The sequence below is a fragment of the Periplaneta americana genome, chromosome 2 (assembly GCF_040183065.1).
Source record: "Periplaneta americana isolate PAMFEO1 chromosome 2, P.americana_PAMFEO1_priV1, whole genome shotgun sequence".
In the NCBI taxonomy this organism is placed as follows: domain Eukaryota; kingdom Metazoa; phylum Arthropoda; class Insecta; order Blattodea; family Blattidae; genus Periplaneta; species Periplaneta americana.
Genome location: NC_091118.1, coordinates 26,140,730 through 26,155,582, shown reverse-complemented (window position 1 = coordinate 26,155,582; position 14,853 = coordinate 26,140,730). Strand labels below are relative to the sequence as shown.

Sequence of the window (14,853 nt, the reverse complement as noted above, 5' to 3'; positions counted from 1 at the left end):
AACCAGAGGTCCCGGGATCGATACCCGGCCCCGGAACAATTTTTCCCTTGAAATTATTCAAATCTGCTTAACAGGAAGCTTTACCTGAAAGAATAGATTTGCATCCTTTAGCAATGTTTACAGGTAAAAGAGCTCCGCGCGCGCGCTGCGGCCATAAAATAGCTCTCGCCCGAAAGTACTATTGGCAATCGCAAGACTGCTGTAGAGCAAGTGGACAGCTTCAAATACTTGGGGTGTACTATAAGCAGTAACATGAGCTGCTGCCAGGAAGTCAAAAGGAGGATAGCAATGGCCAAGGAAGCTTGTAATAGAAAATGGAGCATCTTCTGCGAACCTCTGGAAAAAGAACTAAGGAAGAGACTAGTGAAGTGCTTTGTGTGGAGTGTGGCATTGTATGGGGCAGAAACATGAACATTACGACTAAGTGAAGAGAAGCGAATAGAAGCATTTGAAATGTGGATATGGAGAAGAATGGAACGTGTGAAGTGGACCGACAGAATAAGAAATGAAGCTGTATTGGAAAGAGTGGGTGAAGAAAGAATGATGATGAAACTGATCAGGAAGAGGAAAAGGAATTGGTTGGGTCTCTAGCTGAGAAGAAACTGCCTACTGAAGGATGCAGTGGAAGGAATGGTGAACGGGAGAAGAGTTCGGGATAGAAGAAGATATCAGATGATAGACGACATTAAGATATATGGATCATATGAGGAAACGAAGAGGAAGACAGAAAATAGGAAAGGTTGGAGAAAGTTGGGTTTGCAGTGAAAGACCTGCCCTTGGGCAGAACACTAAATGAATGAATGAAAGAATAACAAGTACCTAACAATTTTAATCAAAATGTTGTTCTATATTCCTATGTTTTAAACTTTAAAAATGCTGTAAAGAAAGAAAGAAGAATACATGTGGAATAAAATACATATTGGTCTCGTATTTTCATGAATAGGTTTGACATCAATAAGGCATCAGTCAAGAGGAAACTAAGCCAGAAGATAATGAGGTAGGGTGGCCAGTTCCTTTCCTCCTCCACTGCATATAGGTATAGCTGGCTAGTAATAAAAGTTAGAATAATTCTTTTACTATAGAATATCGCTTATTTTTTGTAATATTTCACAAACAATGACAGTTCACTAATCAGACTTGCTCCAGCGCCGTGGCGTCGTGGTCTAAGGTAGTCTGTCTACGACTCACATCACGGAATGCGCGCTGGTTCGAATCCCCATGTGGGAAGAATTTTTCTCACCAGTGTATGGGACCGGTGCCCACCCAGCACTTGAGGAACTACGATAGGTAGCGAAATTCACGTGCTAACCACACGATACCTCTATTCTGGTTGGATGTTCGTCCACCTCTGCTTCGGCATGTGGACGTTAGGCCAGCAGCCGGCTAGTCGATCTGGACACTTAAAGGGCTATAGTGCCACGGATTATTATTATTATTATTATTATTATTATTATTATTATTATTATTATTATTATTATTAATCAGATTTGAGATGAAAAATACATACAGTATATACATAACCCGATAATTGCGAGACAATTTCGAAATAAAAAAATAAATAAAATAAACTTGGAATGCTTATGTATTTTCGTTAAATTGTTCATAGTCACACATAAGAATATATGTACATATATGCGTCAGAAATATAAAACAGATCTTCTAAATATATGACGTAAAATTAATATTTCGTTTTATATTAGCATGTAACAATACTTTTTAGGAATTAAATTTTAGTACAGATGGTAGCCTATATAGTCCACATTCAACCTTTTCTCAAACACCGTCGAGTAGCCTTCTGTTTTTAGTTTTTATTATTTTTCCTCTTTTCCTAACTAATGAAAGCAAATTTTACAAGTCTTATGTTTTAAGAAATAATTTGCCGTCATAAAAAATTATTTAAGCACATCAGACATAAAATTACAACTAAAACATTGTTGCTATAATGTAAAGAATAACGATCGTCCAACCACCACATAAAGTACACGTTTTATGCTCAAAATTGAATAATATATGAACTTACATCTGTGCGCACGAAATATTCAGATGTAAATATTCGAAACAATGATTTTGGATATTGGTTAAAGTTGTCCAGTCTGCTTGGGAGTCACATATGGAAAAGCTTCTGGCTTGATAAGCATACGGAATCAGACAGCGAACAAATGATTTACGAACTTCATAATATCGCGGGTCATCGAGACAAAGAGATTACGCTGACCGACCATTGGTCTATCGCAGTGACGTCATTTTCCAGCTGAAGGTCGCCCTTTGATGCGAGGTCACGATAAAATTTCTCTACTTCCTATAAGTTACATAAATAAATGGCGAATTTAACGAGCAGAATTGAATTTTTATAACAGTATTTCATATACAAGTAACATATTTCATATATTAATTTGAACCCCACATCACACTCTGGGTTGTAAACACAACTGCAATCCACAACTAATAAACCTGAAGCGCTCACAAAGGCAACTACAATTGAATAATATTATCCTACCCTCCGCAGAGGTCAATAAATTCAAAACAACTTCAAGGTCATTGTTAATGATGCACATTATAAATATTAATTTTCTCTGCCTTTCTAGTAGCTTTATTTTGAAGAAATAATACCAAATGTGTTATTATCTAGACATAAACTCATTCTAGGTTTTTAAAAAACTCATTGCATTGATTCGATCAGCTGTGTAAGTAAACAAACCTCGTTGTAGTATCCATGTTTTCTTGCTGTGTCCCTTGGCGACCACATTCTAGGATTTTCTTCTTCTCCCAACCTTCCTCTGTTTTTACCCATTCTTCTCCTGGTGAGCGCCAATCTTTCGATATGAAAGGCATAGTCCTATGTTTTAGGAATTAGTTCGCCACCAGAACACTACGAACTTACTTCACGCACATCAAATATTAAACTGTACAACCAAAACATTAAAGCGCATGGCTTTGTTGTCTGCTTTGACGTCTTCCAATCAGCTGACAGAATCATATGTTCGCATCGCCGTCCATTCCACAATAGATTTCATACTATTGCTGCGGTATCTACTGGCAAGATGTGGCAAATAAATGCAATATGCAATATCCCTGCCACCTAGGAGGCCTCTGAAGAACTACTTGCTTGTCCATAGGATGTAAGCTTTGTCCGGGAAGAACACTACCAATAAGAAAGTTTTATAATTCAGTAACTACTATAGTAAATTTATCGCTGAATGGGACAGAGGAACTCACCAAGTTCACAGAACAAAGGTAACCTAATGAAGTATAATTTCTTTCTGTTCTCCCAAAAAATATGCACTTAAAAATGTATAATATTTGGTTACATCCAAAACACGCGCCATGCTTTTGTACTATTGTTGCTGCGGGTGCAATCGATATGATTGTTGCCAGAGGATGCAATCCAAACAGGAGGAACTCACGACAGGAAGAAACTTGGCTGTGAGATCAAACTGCGAATGCGTGGACTTCTCATGTAATGCCAGCGTGATCCTTAGCCAGATTTATTTCCGCTTGCGCATTCCAGATTAAATAAAGAAGTTTCCATCGTACTCCGGTTACACATCTTGTATACAATATAAAGGTAAGGTTTGGCTAGCCCAAAGACGTTATATAGTATACTAGCCTAGGCTTTTATTAACCAAGTTCGCACATGTGCAGTTTGATCTCTCAGACAAGTCGTTCCTGTCGCGAGCCGTACGTAACGAAACCATCCTAGAAATAATCGAAAACAATAAAATTCTTAATTCTGCGATACTGCCGTTGTCATTTGCGATGTTCCTTGAAGAATAATAGTGAACTGGGTACCGATACTTAACATTTTTACTTTATTTTTATTGCAGAACTGAAGAAACACTTTAAATCCGGACCTGTAAGTACTGAATATCATGATATGTATATAATGGAATATATTTCAATAGGTACTATGATGCGTGTGGATAAAAATCTAGTTATGTACATTCATACCATTATTATTGGAATGGGTTCAGAATACCGCGTAAAATAAATGACACAGTTTTTATATATATATATATATATATATATATATATATATATATATATATATATATATATATACCAGTACATTGTTATTATTATTATTATTATTATTATTATTATTATTATTATTATTATTATTATTATTATTATTATTTAGTTTATAGGAATATTTCTGTATATACAGACAGATTTCCTCAACCTGAAAATACAGTCTTCTTTTTCCAAATGTCATGATCCAAACAATCTTCATCTTGCATGCTTTCCCTTATTCCATCATTCCATGTAGATTGTGACCTTCCACGTTTCCTTCTTCCAGATGGTATTCTGTGTAATATTTCTCAATAATTTAATTTACTATCTTCTCTTCGCATTACATGCCTATACCATCTTGGCTATAGTTCTTCTATTTTCTTCTATTTCTACAACTATATTTTTGTAATTTCCATTTTTCTCTTATTATATTATGTTTAATTTTAATTATTATTGAAATTCTTGCTGATTGTCTCAGTAAATCCATTTTGTTACTAGCAATTTAGGTATTGAGAACGGAGGTCTTTTGGGATCAGTCCTCATAAAAGTCATAATGCCTTTCACCAGACAAAAGAATCTAAGGGCCTTAGGACCTTTATTTCTTCAAGATGAAAAACTCAGAACGTTTGAGGAAGTCAAGTAGCTACTTAGGGATGATCTTTGACCCTAGTATAGTGGAATTAACATTTAACATAATAATAAAACGAGCAAATATAATTTTTTTTTAATTGTCAGATGCACGTAGGACAAAAGGTAGGGATTAAGGCTTGGCATGGTTCACTGGTTATATACCAGAATAATCAGACCGTCTATAACTTATGGAGATCTGGTTTGGTAGACAAAGGACATCTAAAATAACTCCAAAATTAAGCTATAGAGAATTCAAAGAACGGCCAGTATGGCAATAACTGTGACCATGAAAATGACTCCCGCTGTAGCTATGGAAACCCTCTTAAACTTGACTCCATGGATTTAATAATAATGGAGGTGCCACTGATTGAAGTTCTGGATGATGTGTTCATCTATTATCAGGCAGTACATCTCACTTGAAGATATGTGTCAGAGGAAGAATAATTTCTTGTATGCATCTGAAGTCTGATTAGTGTAATATGTAGCTAATCAGCCATGTGAGCAATGTAGGGGGAAATAAACTGGCCACCCTACCCCATTATCTCCTGCCTCATAAGTGGTGCCTTGTTGGTATCACTTGTGAGGCTCAGATCTGTCTTCGAACAATTGACTAAACAACAATAATGTAAGAAGTGAGAATAACTCTCCAAAGACTGCAACACTCTAAGCAACTGAAAATTCCAGATATAGAATTTAGCATGTTGGGAATTAAGAGTTATATGGCAGATGACATGCTGAGTACAGACTACATTAATGCTGTTCGACATTTCACACCAGAACTTTTGAAAAACGGAACTCCAAAATTTCCCGAGAAGTATTTGATGTGATACCGTATACAGACGGATCAAAGATAGACTCGGGAATTGAATCCGACCAAGGACGAGCTTGAGTTTCTTCTTGAGTAATATGCCACTGTCTTCCAAACAACGTGTTCATGAAAATATAAGGAGGGCTTAATTTGGAAAGCAGATCCTTACATTCTCTGACAGACAGGTAGCTCTTATGGTCCTTAGCAGCCATACCGGTACCGTCATTTCAGGACTGGTCCTAAATTGCCTCAATAATGCTCTCGACTGATAACGTACGCAAAATTTTGTCAAGTGGAGGGGGGGCGGGATCATTAATAAATCGATTATGTATAAAAAATTACTTACTTACTTACAAATGGCTTTTAAGGAACCCGAAGGTTCATTGCCGCCCTCACATAAGCCCACCATCAGTCCCTATCCTGTGCAAGATTAATCCATTCTCTATCATCACACCCCACCTCCCTCAAATCCATTTTAATATTATCCTCCCATCCACGTCTCGGCCTCCCTAAAGGTCTTTTTCCCTCCGGTCTCCCAACTAACACTCTATATGCATTTCTGGATTCGCCCATATATGCTACATGCCCTGCCCATCTCAAACGTCTGGATTTTAAGTTCCTAATTATGTTAGGTGAAGACAGTTCTGTGTTGTGTAACTTTCTCCATTCTCCTCTAACTTCATCCCTCTTAGCCCCAAATATTTTCCTAAGCACCTTATTCTCAAACACCCTTAACCTATGTTCCTCTCTCAGAGTGAGAGTCCAAGTTTCACAACCATACAGAAGAACCGGTAATGTAACTGTTTTATAAATTCTAACTTTCAGATTTTTGGACAGCAGACTGGATGAAAAGAGCTTCTCAACCGAATAATAACACGCATTTCCCATATTTATTCTGCGATTAATTTCCTCCCGAGTGTCATTTATATTTGTTACTGTTGCTCCAAGATATTTGAATTTTTCCACCTCTTCGAAGGATAAATCTCCAATTTTTATATTTCCATTTCGTACAATATTCTGGTCATGAGACATAATCATATACTTTGTCTTTTCGGGATGTACTTCCAAACCGATCGCTTTACTTGCTTCAAGTAAAATTTCCGTGTTTTCCCTAATCATTTGTGTATTTTCTTTTAACATATTCACGTCATCTGCATAGACAAGAAGCTGATGTAACCCGTTCAATTCCAAACCCTGCCTGTTATCCTGAACTTTCCTAATGGCATATTCTAGAGCGAAGTTAAAAAGTAAAGGTGATAGTGCATCTCCCTGCTTTAGCCCGCAGTGAATTGGAAAAGCATCAGATAGAAACTGACCTATACGGACACTGCTGTATGTTTCACTGAGACACATTTTAATTACTCGAACTAGTTTCTTGGGAATACCAAATTCAATAAGAATATCATATAATACTTCCCTCTTAACCAAGTCATATGCCTTTTTGAAATCTATGAATAACTGATGTACTGTACCCTATACTCAAATCTAAATATGTCATTTTTTCAAAAGGTTCAAGCTGGGGGGAGGGGGTTCAAACCCAGTAAACCTACACTCCTTGCGTATAACCCTACTCTCTCGACCCTGGAGAACAGAATGAGGTCAAACTCATCTGGGCACCAGGGCATTGTGTATTGAGGGAATGAAAAAGCCAACGAACTTACAAAACACGGAGTTGCTATAAAATATATTGGATCAGAATACGTAGGTGCTTTGCTAGAGAGGCTATTAAAAAGAAGTCAAAGATTCAAGATCACACAACCTGGACCAAGACATCAGAAATTAAATATGGGAAACATTTCATTATGAATGTAACAAAAGAGCTGAAATATCAATGAATTATGCCTTGAACCAGAATAGTGAAGAGCTATATAGATGACTCAAAATCAAAGGAAATGCATGCGCAGGAATATGGTATATAGCAAAGAGTTTGTCCACTATACATTAGTAGAGAAAAATTTTACAACCTTTGGTGAGAAAGTTATAACCAGGGAACGGATTTATATGGACTAAAAATATATGAAATATGTAAATATATATGTAGTTATTTTTACCAAAATATGGAATTAAATATGGATTTTTACCAAAATATGGAATTAAATATGGACTTAAAATTATAAAAAAATGACTATGTACGTTAAATATTGGTACATTTTAATCAAACTAAACAAAAAATATAATGGACGTACCTTATCTTCCAATGTAGTTTCAACAAAACACAATTTTTATTGTCTGTTACCATAACAATAGGTTACAAACATTTCTTTCAAGTGCTGAAAAGTGAATCTTCTTCTATTGTCTCTGAGGATAGATTTATACTGACTAAAAGAGCGTTCGACGTCACAAGAAGTAACTGGTACATAATTCAATTTCACAATGTCTGCTGGGGATAAGTCCAAGTTAATCTTCACTGTTGATTCACCACTCATCACAGCAACAACCTTTTGTAGTTCTTCATATCCAGGGTTTTTTGAAAGTACAGTGTCCACCTTAGCTCTTACTGCATCTGCAACTTTACCTCTACCACGATTCAGTTGTTCCACAGTACTATTTATAATTTCAAAACTTTCAGATAGTGAAAGGTGCCTATTTTGGAGACTTTTGAGCGTTTTTATGATGCATGAAAATGTATGCTGAATGTGAGCTAAGTCATTCTTCACACTTATGTCACAGGTAACTGTTTTCGCAGTATCAATTGAGACTGCATCTTCAGAGTCCAATGCAAGGAGAACATTGTTAATAGAGTCTATATGTTCGGCATAATATTCAACTGCTTCTAGCCATGTACCCCATCTAGTTAAAATTGGCTTTGGTGGCAATGGAATTTCAGGGTACATTTCTTTCAACACGTTAACTCTACTGGGAGCTTTGAGAAATACTTTTTTCACTGATGAAATCAACAAATCTACTTTAGGGAAATTGTCTCTGACCACTTCTGCCACACGATGAAATGCATGCGCCACACAAGTAAAATGAGTCAATTTAGGATATACAACAGATAATGCTTGTCCAGCTTTGACCATATAAGGGGCAGCATCGCTAATAAAGAATAACACATTATCGTACATAATACCCTTTGGCCACAGGATACCCATAGCTTCGTTGAACAGTTTAACTATAGTTTTGTTATTGCACTTTTCTAGAACATCACAATGTAAAAGAATTCGTTCAGAATATTGTTCACTTAACAAACCGATAACTACATTACCAACAAGTCTACCTTCTTTGTCGGGAGTCTCATCAATGGAAACCCAAATTGAACTATCTTTAATTTCATCTCTTATCTTCTGTATTGTCTCATCGTAGATGGATGGAGCATACGTCTTCCTAAGTGTTGACTCATCCGGGATTGTATGTTGAGTATATTTTTCAAGGAATTCCCTGAAGACCTTATTCTTTAGTTTGTAGAGAGGAATATCAGCAGAGATGAGAGAACGGCACAGGTCGATGTTAAACTCAGATCTTACATTCGATGTTGTTGGTTGTGTTAAAAACAATTGTCTCTGCTTGGAATTTAGTTGTTTGTTGGCCTGATGTTTACTAGTTGTAATGTGTTGTTGCACCAGGAACTTTTGTGTAGATGATACTGCACACTGACACAAATTACAAAATAATATTTTATTGTCAGTTGATAAACCATCTTCTTTAAATTCTGAAATGTAACTTGTTAGTTTTGATTTTAAATTGACTGAATGACGTACTTTTGGCATATTTACCGTCTTTATAGTATGATTTACAAAACTGAACCTATGTGTACTCTGACTGGCATTTAACTGTTGAGCTGCACAACTGAAGTCTGTTAAAAATTTTAAATTAAATTAATACAGTTTTGTAACTTACTTTCCCATTGTTGATAGGACTGCTAATTTTCAAATAACTCTGATGTTAAAGGGATTACTGAACATGTGTTTAAATCTCTATTGTTGAAATGTATTTTTAAAAGTTAATGGAATTTTGTTTTGTTTTATTGTTAAACCTAATATAATATGGACTGTTTTATATGAAATATGGAAAATATATGGAAATTAACGAAAATATGTACTAAACTCTAAAATATGGAAAAATATGGAAAATAAAAGTAGGATTTTTCAACCCTACACATTGTGAAACATAAAGATAATGCAAAATATAAATTATATTAGCTTTATAAGTAAATATGTATTTACATATAAATCCTTTCCCTGGTTATAACAGTTCAAATAGCTCTATAATATTGACTACACCCCAACTCTGGCTACTAGCAACAGGCATCTATAATGAACACCGATCAAAATACCCCTCATTTCTCGTGAAAAATAACAACTGAATAGACTACAGTGGACTATAGTGGACTTTATGTTGTGAGAAAACAGCTGGATACATTAAGAAGATTGATTTCAAATAGCTCTATTCAATTTATTAATTAGGTCACAGAAATTTATTAAAAACCATAATATTGATTGATTGTAAAGCAGTGATGGAAGCAATAACGTCCAAAAAGAATCCCTAAAGAATGAATTCAAGTAGAATGCTATAAGATTATGAAAATATTAAACATATTAAACAAAGAAATTATTTTACAGTGGCTCCAATCACATTGTAGAACGAAGGGAAATGAAATGGCTGATTTCCTGGCTAAGAAGGCAAATGAAATTCATTAGTAAAAAAAAAATGAAGAGTGTCCCAGTGACAAAGTTAAACAATATATTAAAGCACCAATTGATAAATAATTTACAGAAAGGGCGCTTAAAAAAAATTAAAGAAAACCCATCTATCCTGAAGCAGTGAAACTATCTACTAAAGATAGTTAAAAAAGAAAATAAATAAATAACGCACAAAATAGCAGCATAAAATACAACGAACACAAAATAAATATGTCAAGTCGTATGGTTTTGTTATATTGTTCCCATTGTTAACGGAAATAAAAGCAACATGTGCCAACTGGCAATTTCTGTAGCAAGGTCATATGCGCTAGAGGAAATAGGAGGCAACATTAATATCGTATGATATATGTTGCCTTGGTGTAAAGCCACCTATTCTTCAGGCCATGACTTTATAATTTAAAAAAAAAAACTGTTTACTGGCATACTTTCTGAAGGTTCATTGCTGCCCTCACATAAGCTCGCCATTGGTCCCTCTCCTGAGAAAGATTAATTCAGACCCCAGCATCATATCCCACCCCTCAAATTCATTTTAATATTATCCTCCCATCTATACCTCGGCCTCCCCAAAGGTCTTTTTCCCTCAGGTTTTCCAACTAGCACTCTTGATGCATTTCTGGATTCATCCATACATGCTACATGCCCTGCCCATCTCAAATGTTTGGTTTTGATGTTTCTAATTATGTTAAGTAGGAATACAGTGCGTGCAGTTCTGCATTGTGTAACTTTCTCCATTCTCCTGTAACTTTATCACTCTTAGCCTCAGATATTTTCCTAAGTACCGGTACCTTATTCTCGAACAACCTTAACCTCTGTAATAATAATAATAATAATAATAATAATAATAATAATAATAATAATAATAATAATAATAAGCCTTTTATTGGTGTGACATATTTTATTTTATTTTCTGTACTAACTTTTATTTTAAATGGAGTAGCTTAACCACCAAATCATCTTCCTCTTTGTGCACAGTTTTGCTTGGTGATTACCTATACTTATTTATCTGTGGAAGTTTCTTTTCCTTTCTCTACTTAAAATAGCCATTCGAGAGAAATGTGTAAATTGGCAAGAACTTCTTATTCTTTAGTATTTATTTGAAAGAAAAGGACATACCGTATCTTGGATTTTTGTATTGTTTTTCACCTTGCACCTAGTGGGTCAGGATTTAAAAGAATACAGTAAAAAACTTTCTGCTATAGCTAAATGAGGGCAGTAGGTAGGCCTAACCCTAAAAGAAGAAAACATGACATCACTCTGATTGAGGTTCTGCCTGATATGTAGGCCTAAGCTTACGTCTATTATTAGGCAGTAGCTACATCTCGCTTGACGATATTAGGGTTGCCAGATTTTTAAAATATCAAAGCGATCCTTTTAATGCAGTTGATATACAAGTAACTTAATAATAATAATAATAATAATAATAATAATAATAATAATAATAATAATAATAATAATGTATTAGTATATTGTAGCCTGTGTACTTGTATATTGGAGAATTAAATAATTATTTTTCAGCATTTTAATGAATATTTATAGTAATTACATTAGTTATAATTTAGTACAATATAGTGTCATTTAATGTGTCAATTTAATATTAAAAAAAACATTTTTGTTGAGTAACATTTAGATTGTTGTCCAGTCAACTGTCCGAAGACAGGTCTGAACCTCACAAGTGATACCAAGAAGGCACCACTTATGAGGCAACTAGGTCAGGAGATAATGGGGTAGGGTGACCAGTTCCTTTTCCCCTCCATTGCATAGGATCACCGACTAGCTACATATTCCACTAATCAGACTTCAGATGCATATAAACGATTGTTCTTCCTCTGACACACATCGTCAAGTGAGATGTACTGCCTGATAATAATAGATGTACATATCAGCCAGAATCTCAATCAGAGGACAACATTTAGATTAACATATAAATATAAACATACAAATTTAAAGTGGTAGGATAGTAGCCTAGTCTCTTAAATCTGCATACTCCTCAAATCTGAACACGCTGAGTGGTGAATTTGTTTCACATCGTGCACAATTTTAATTCTGCTTAGGAATGGGTAAATAAAAATTGTAATTGTAATCTTGTAAAATTTTGACTTGTTCCAAATTTTAAAGCTTCATTGTAATGTAAGATGTATGGAATACAATAAATTAAATGAATATATATATATATATATATATATATATATATATATATATATATATATATATAAAAGTGGGACAATCTACATTCCACAATGGGTATGAGTGGGATATGGGAAAATTTCCTGAAAATTGGGAATGTCCCGCCATATTGTGACATCTGGCAACCCTAGATGATATGTGTCAGAGGAAGAAAAATTTATTGTTGCATAGTCTAGGCTACATGATACATCTTAAGTCTGACTAGTGAAATTTAGTGAGAGATGTATGCAATGGAGGGGGAAAGAAACTCCCCACCCTATTCCATTATCTCCTGACTTAGTTTCCTTTTGAGTGATGCCTTATTGGTGTCACTCGAAGTTCCAACCAGTCTTTGGACTGTTGACATCACATCTGTTATAAACTCTTAAAACACTGAAGCCTTGTACGGGATTCGAATCCACAAGCATGACCGACAGATATGTATATATTTTTTTTGTTTGGTCAGCTGTCCGAAGATAAGTCTGAATTTCGCAAGTGATACCACGAAGGCACCAGTTATGAGGCAACTAAGCCAGGAGATAATGGGGTAGGGTGGCCAGTTCCTTTTCCTCTCTGTTGCAACGGCCTACTATGTACATCGCCGACGTATGTTTTAATTTCGATTTTGTGTTCTTTTCCATGTTGTTTAGTCAACTGTCTGGAGACAGGTCGGAACCACATACAGTAAGTGATACCAATAAGACACCACTTATGAGGAAACTAGGCCAGGAGATAATGGGGTAGGGTGACCAGTTCCTTCCCCTCTCCATTTCATACGTCCAGGTCGCCGATTAGCTTATTACACTAATCAGACTTCAGATGCGAACAATCGTTCTTCCTCTGACACGTCATATCAAGTTGATTCCGGCTTTATTCATATTCATATTCATATTCAGAACCGAAAGTATAATTCTGGATCGGTTTTACAAGGTGGCGTCTTCATTATACGTTACAACGTTAGAAAATATTAGAGATGGGTAAAAAATAACACAACAGTTATTTTGGAACTGTTCCGGTCTCGGAACTGTTGCAAAAATGAACAGTAGGTCGGAACCTCCTGTTCCGAAATAACAGTGTTCCGACTCCGAGCTGCTCACTTGCCCAGCTGTTGCGGGCTCGCAGTACCGCGTTGCACAAGGTATGTTCCGACTCCGAGATAACAGTCGGAACGTCGGAGCTTGTTCCGATGAACCAACGACAGCTGCAGTTACACTGTTCTCGTTGTTCTTTATGTTATACTTGGAACTTCGTTGGATGAAGTTGGTACTTGAAACTCTCACGTGGTTGGAGGGGGGCGCAAGGAAATTGAAATCCTTGCGGTGGCGCGAACTTTAATATCAACATTTGTAAGACTGGCCAATCATCTGTAATGTTATAGTAAGTATTTAATAATCTGTAATATTCATTCCCGCTTTATGGTTTATTTCACCATTAGTTGACTAATTCTGTTTTATAAACATTCTACAAAGTCATAAAGTACGCATACTATTATTAATTCATTGATCAGCTGATTTTATACAAAGGTTAAAGTCGTAAATGGTAATGAGTGGTTTAGTTACAATGTCTGTATGTCGTTTGTTGAGGTTAAGTCTGACAAGCACAAGTTTTTGTGCTATCTTCTCTGTTATCAAAGAACGACAAAAATGTTGTAGCATTATTTGTTGGAAACTACCCATATAAGTACTGATTTGGAGAGCGAGGTTTAATGCGAAGTTTAAATTACACTTTGGTAAAGATGCGATTCCAACATTTTACTAACCCACTGCGGGGTTTCCAGGTTTCAGTACTGCCAATATATATCTTTTTTATTTATGAAATTGTAATATATATATTATTTATTATTATTATTATTATTATTATTATTATTATTATTATTATTATTATTATTATTATTATTATTATAACTGTGCATTAAGAAAAGTAAAAATAAAAATTGATTTGTTTTTTTTTTATTATGTAATAGAGAGAACAGAAATTACATACCATATGTTTAAATGTTATGTTATTTTTTTTTTAGTTGGCTACCATGTCTTTATATCTTTATGTACGAAAACAAAGTGTTGTATTCTGTCCTTGTAGTCAACAGCTGTGTAATTACTAACATTAAGCTTTCGAATGTGCATTGCAGTGCCATCTATAGATAAGAATGTGTACTATGTCATGCCTATGAGTGCTCCAGTGTGAGCATGTGTATGTATCAAAACTAGGAACTTATAACCCTCAGTACTACACAAGACATCGTACACCTTTGTTCCTCTTCTCATAGTTATCTGTCAAATTTGTTTTCATGCTGTTCATCCTGGTTATGACGGGAGTGCAGCATCATAAATGAACTACCTCTCAGCAATAAGTAAAAGTAATTAGGAACAGTCGGGAGATCACCCAAGATTTCGATACTGTATCCAAAAGTTGACGAATTTAAAAAAAAAAAAAAAAAAAAAAAAAAAAAATCCAGTGTGAGCAGCATGGTGAAGAGGGAGGGTACTGTACCGTTCGTTTGAACGACTCAACGACTCCGACTCATCACCACTGGTGACTGTTATTTCGGAACTGTTATTTGATACATAGTATTTTTTCGGAACCGGAACAGTCGGAACTGTT

The 14,853-nt window shown here is 35.3% G+C and overlaps 1 protein-coding gene across 1 annotated transcript in view; it reads right to left on the bottom strand.

Moving 5' to 3' along the window:
• LOC138691103 (F-box only protein 32) overlaps nucleotides 1-3,005 on the bottom strand; it is a 109,497-nt gene extending 106,492 nt beyond the window's left edge. Inside the window, exon 1 of the mRNA XM_069812823.1 lies at nucleotides 2,699-3,005. Within this exon, the coding sequence (XP_069668924.1) occupies nucleotides 2,699-2,832 (134 nt within the window). The 5' untranslated portion in view covers nucleotides 2,833-3,005. The remainder of the gene's footprint in view (nucleotides 1-2,698) is intronic.
• Nucleotides 3,006-14,853: the final 11,848 nt, after the last annotated feature.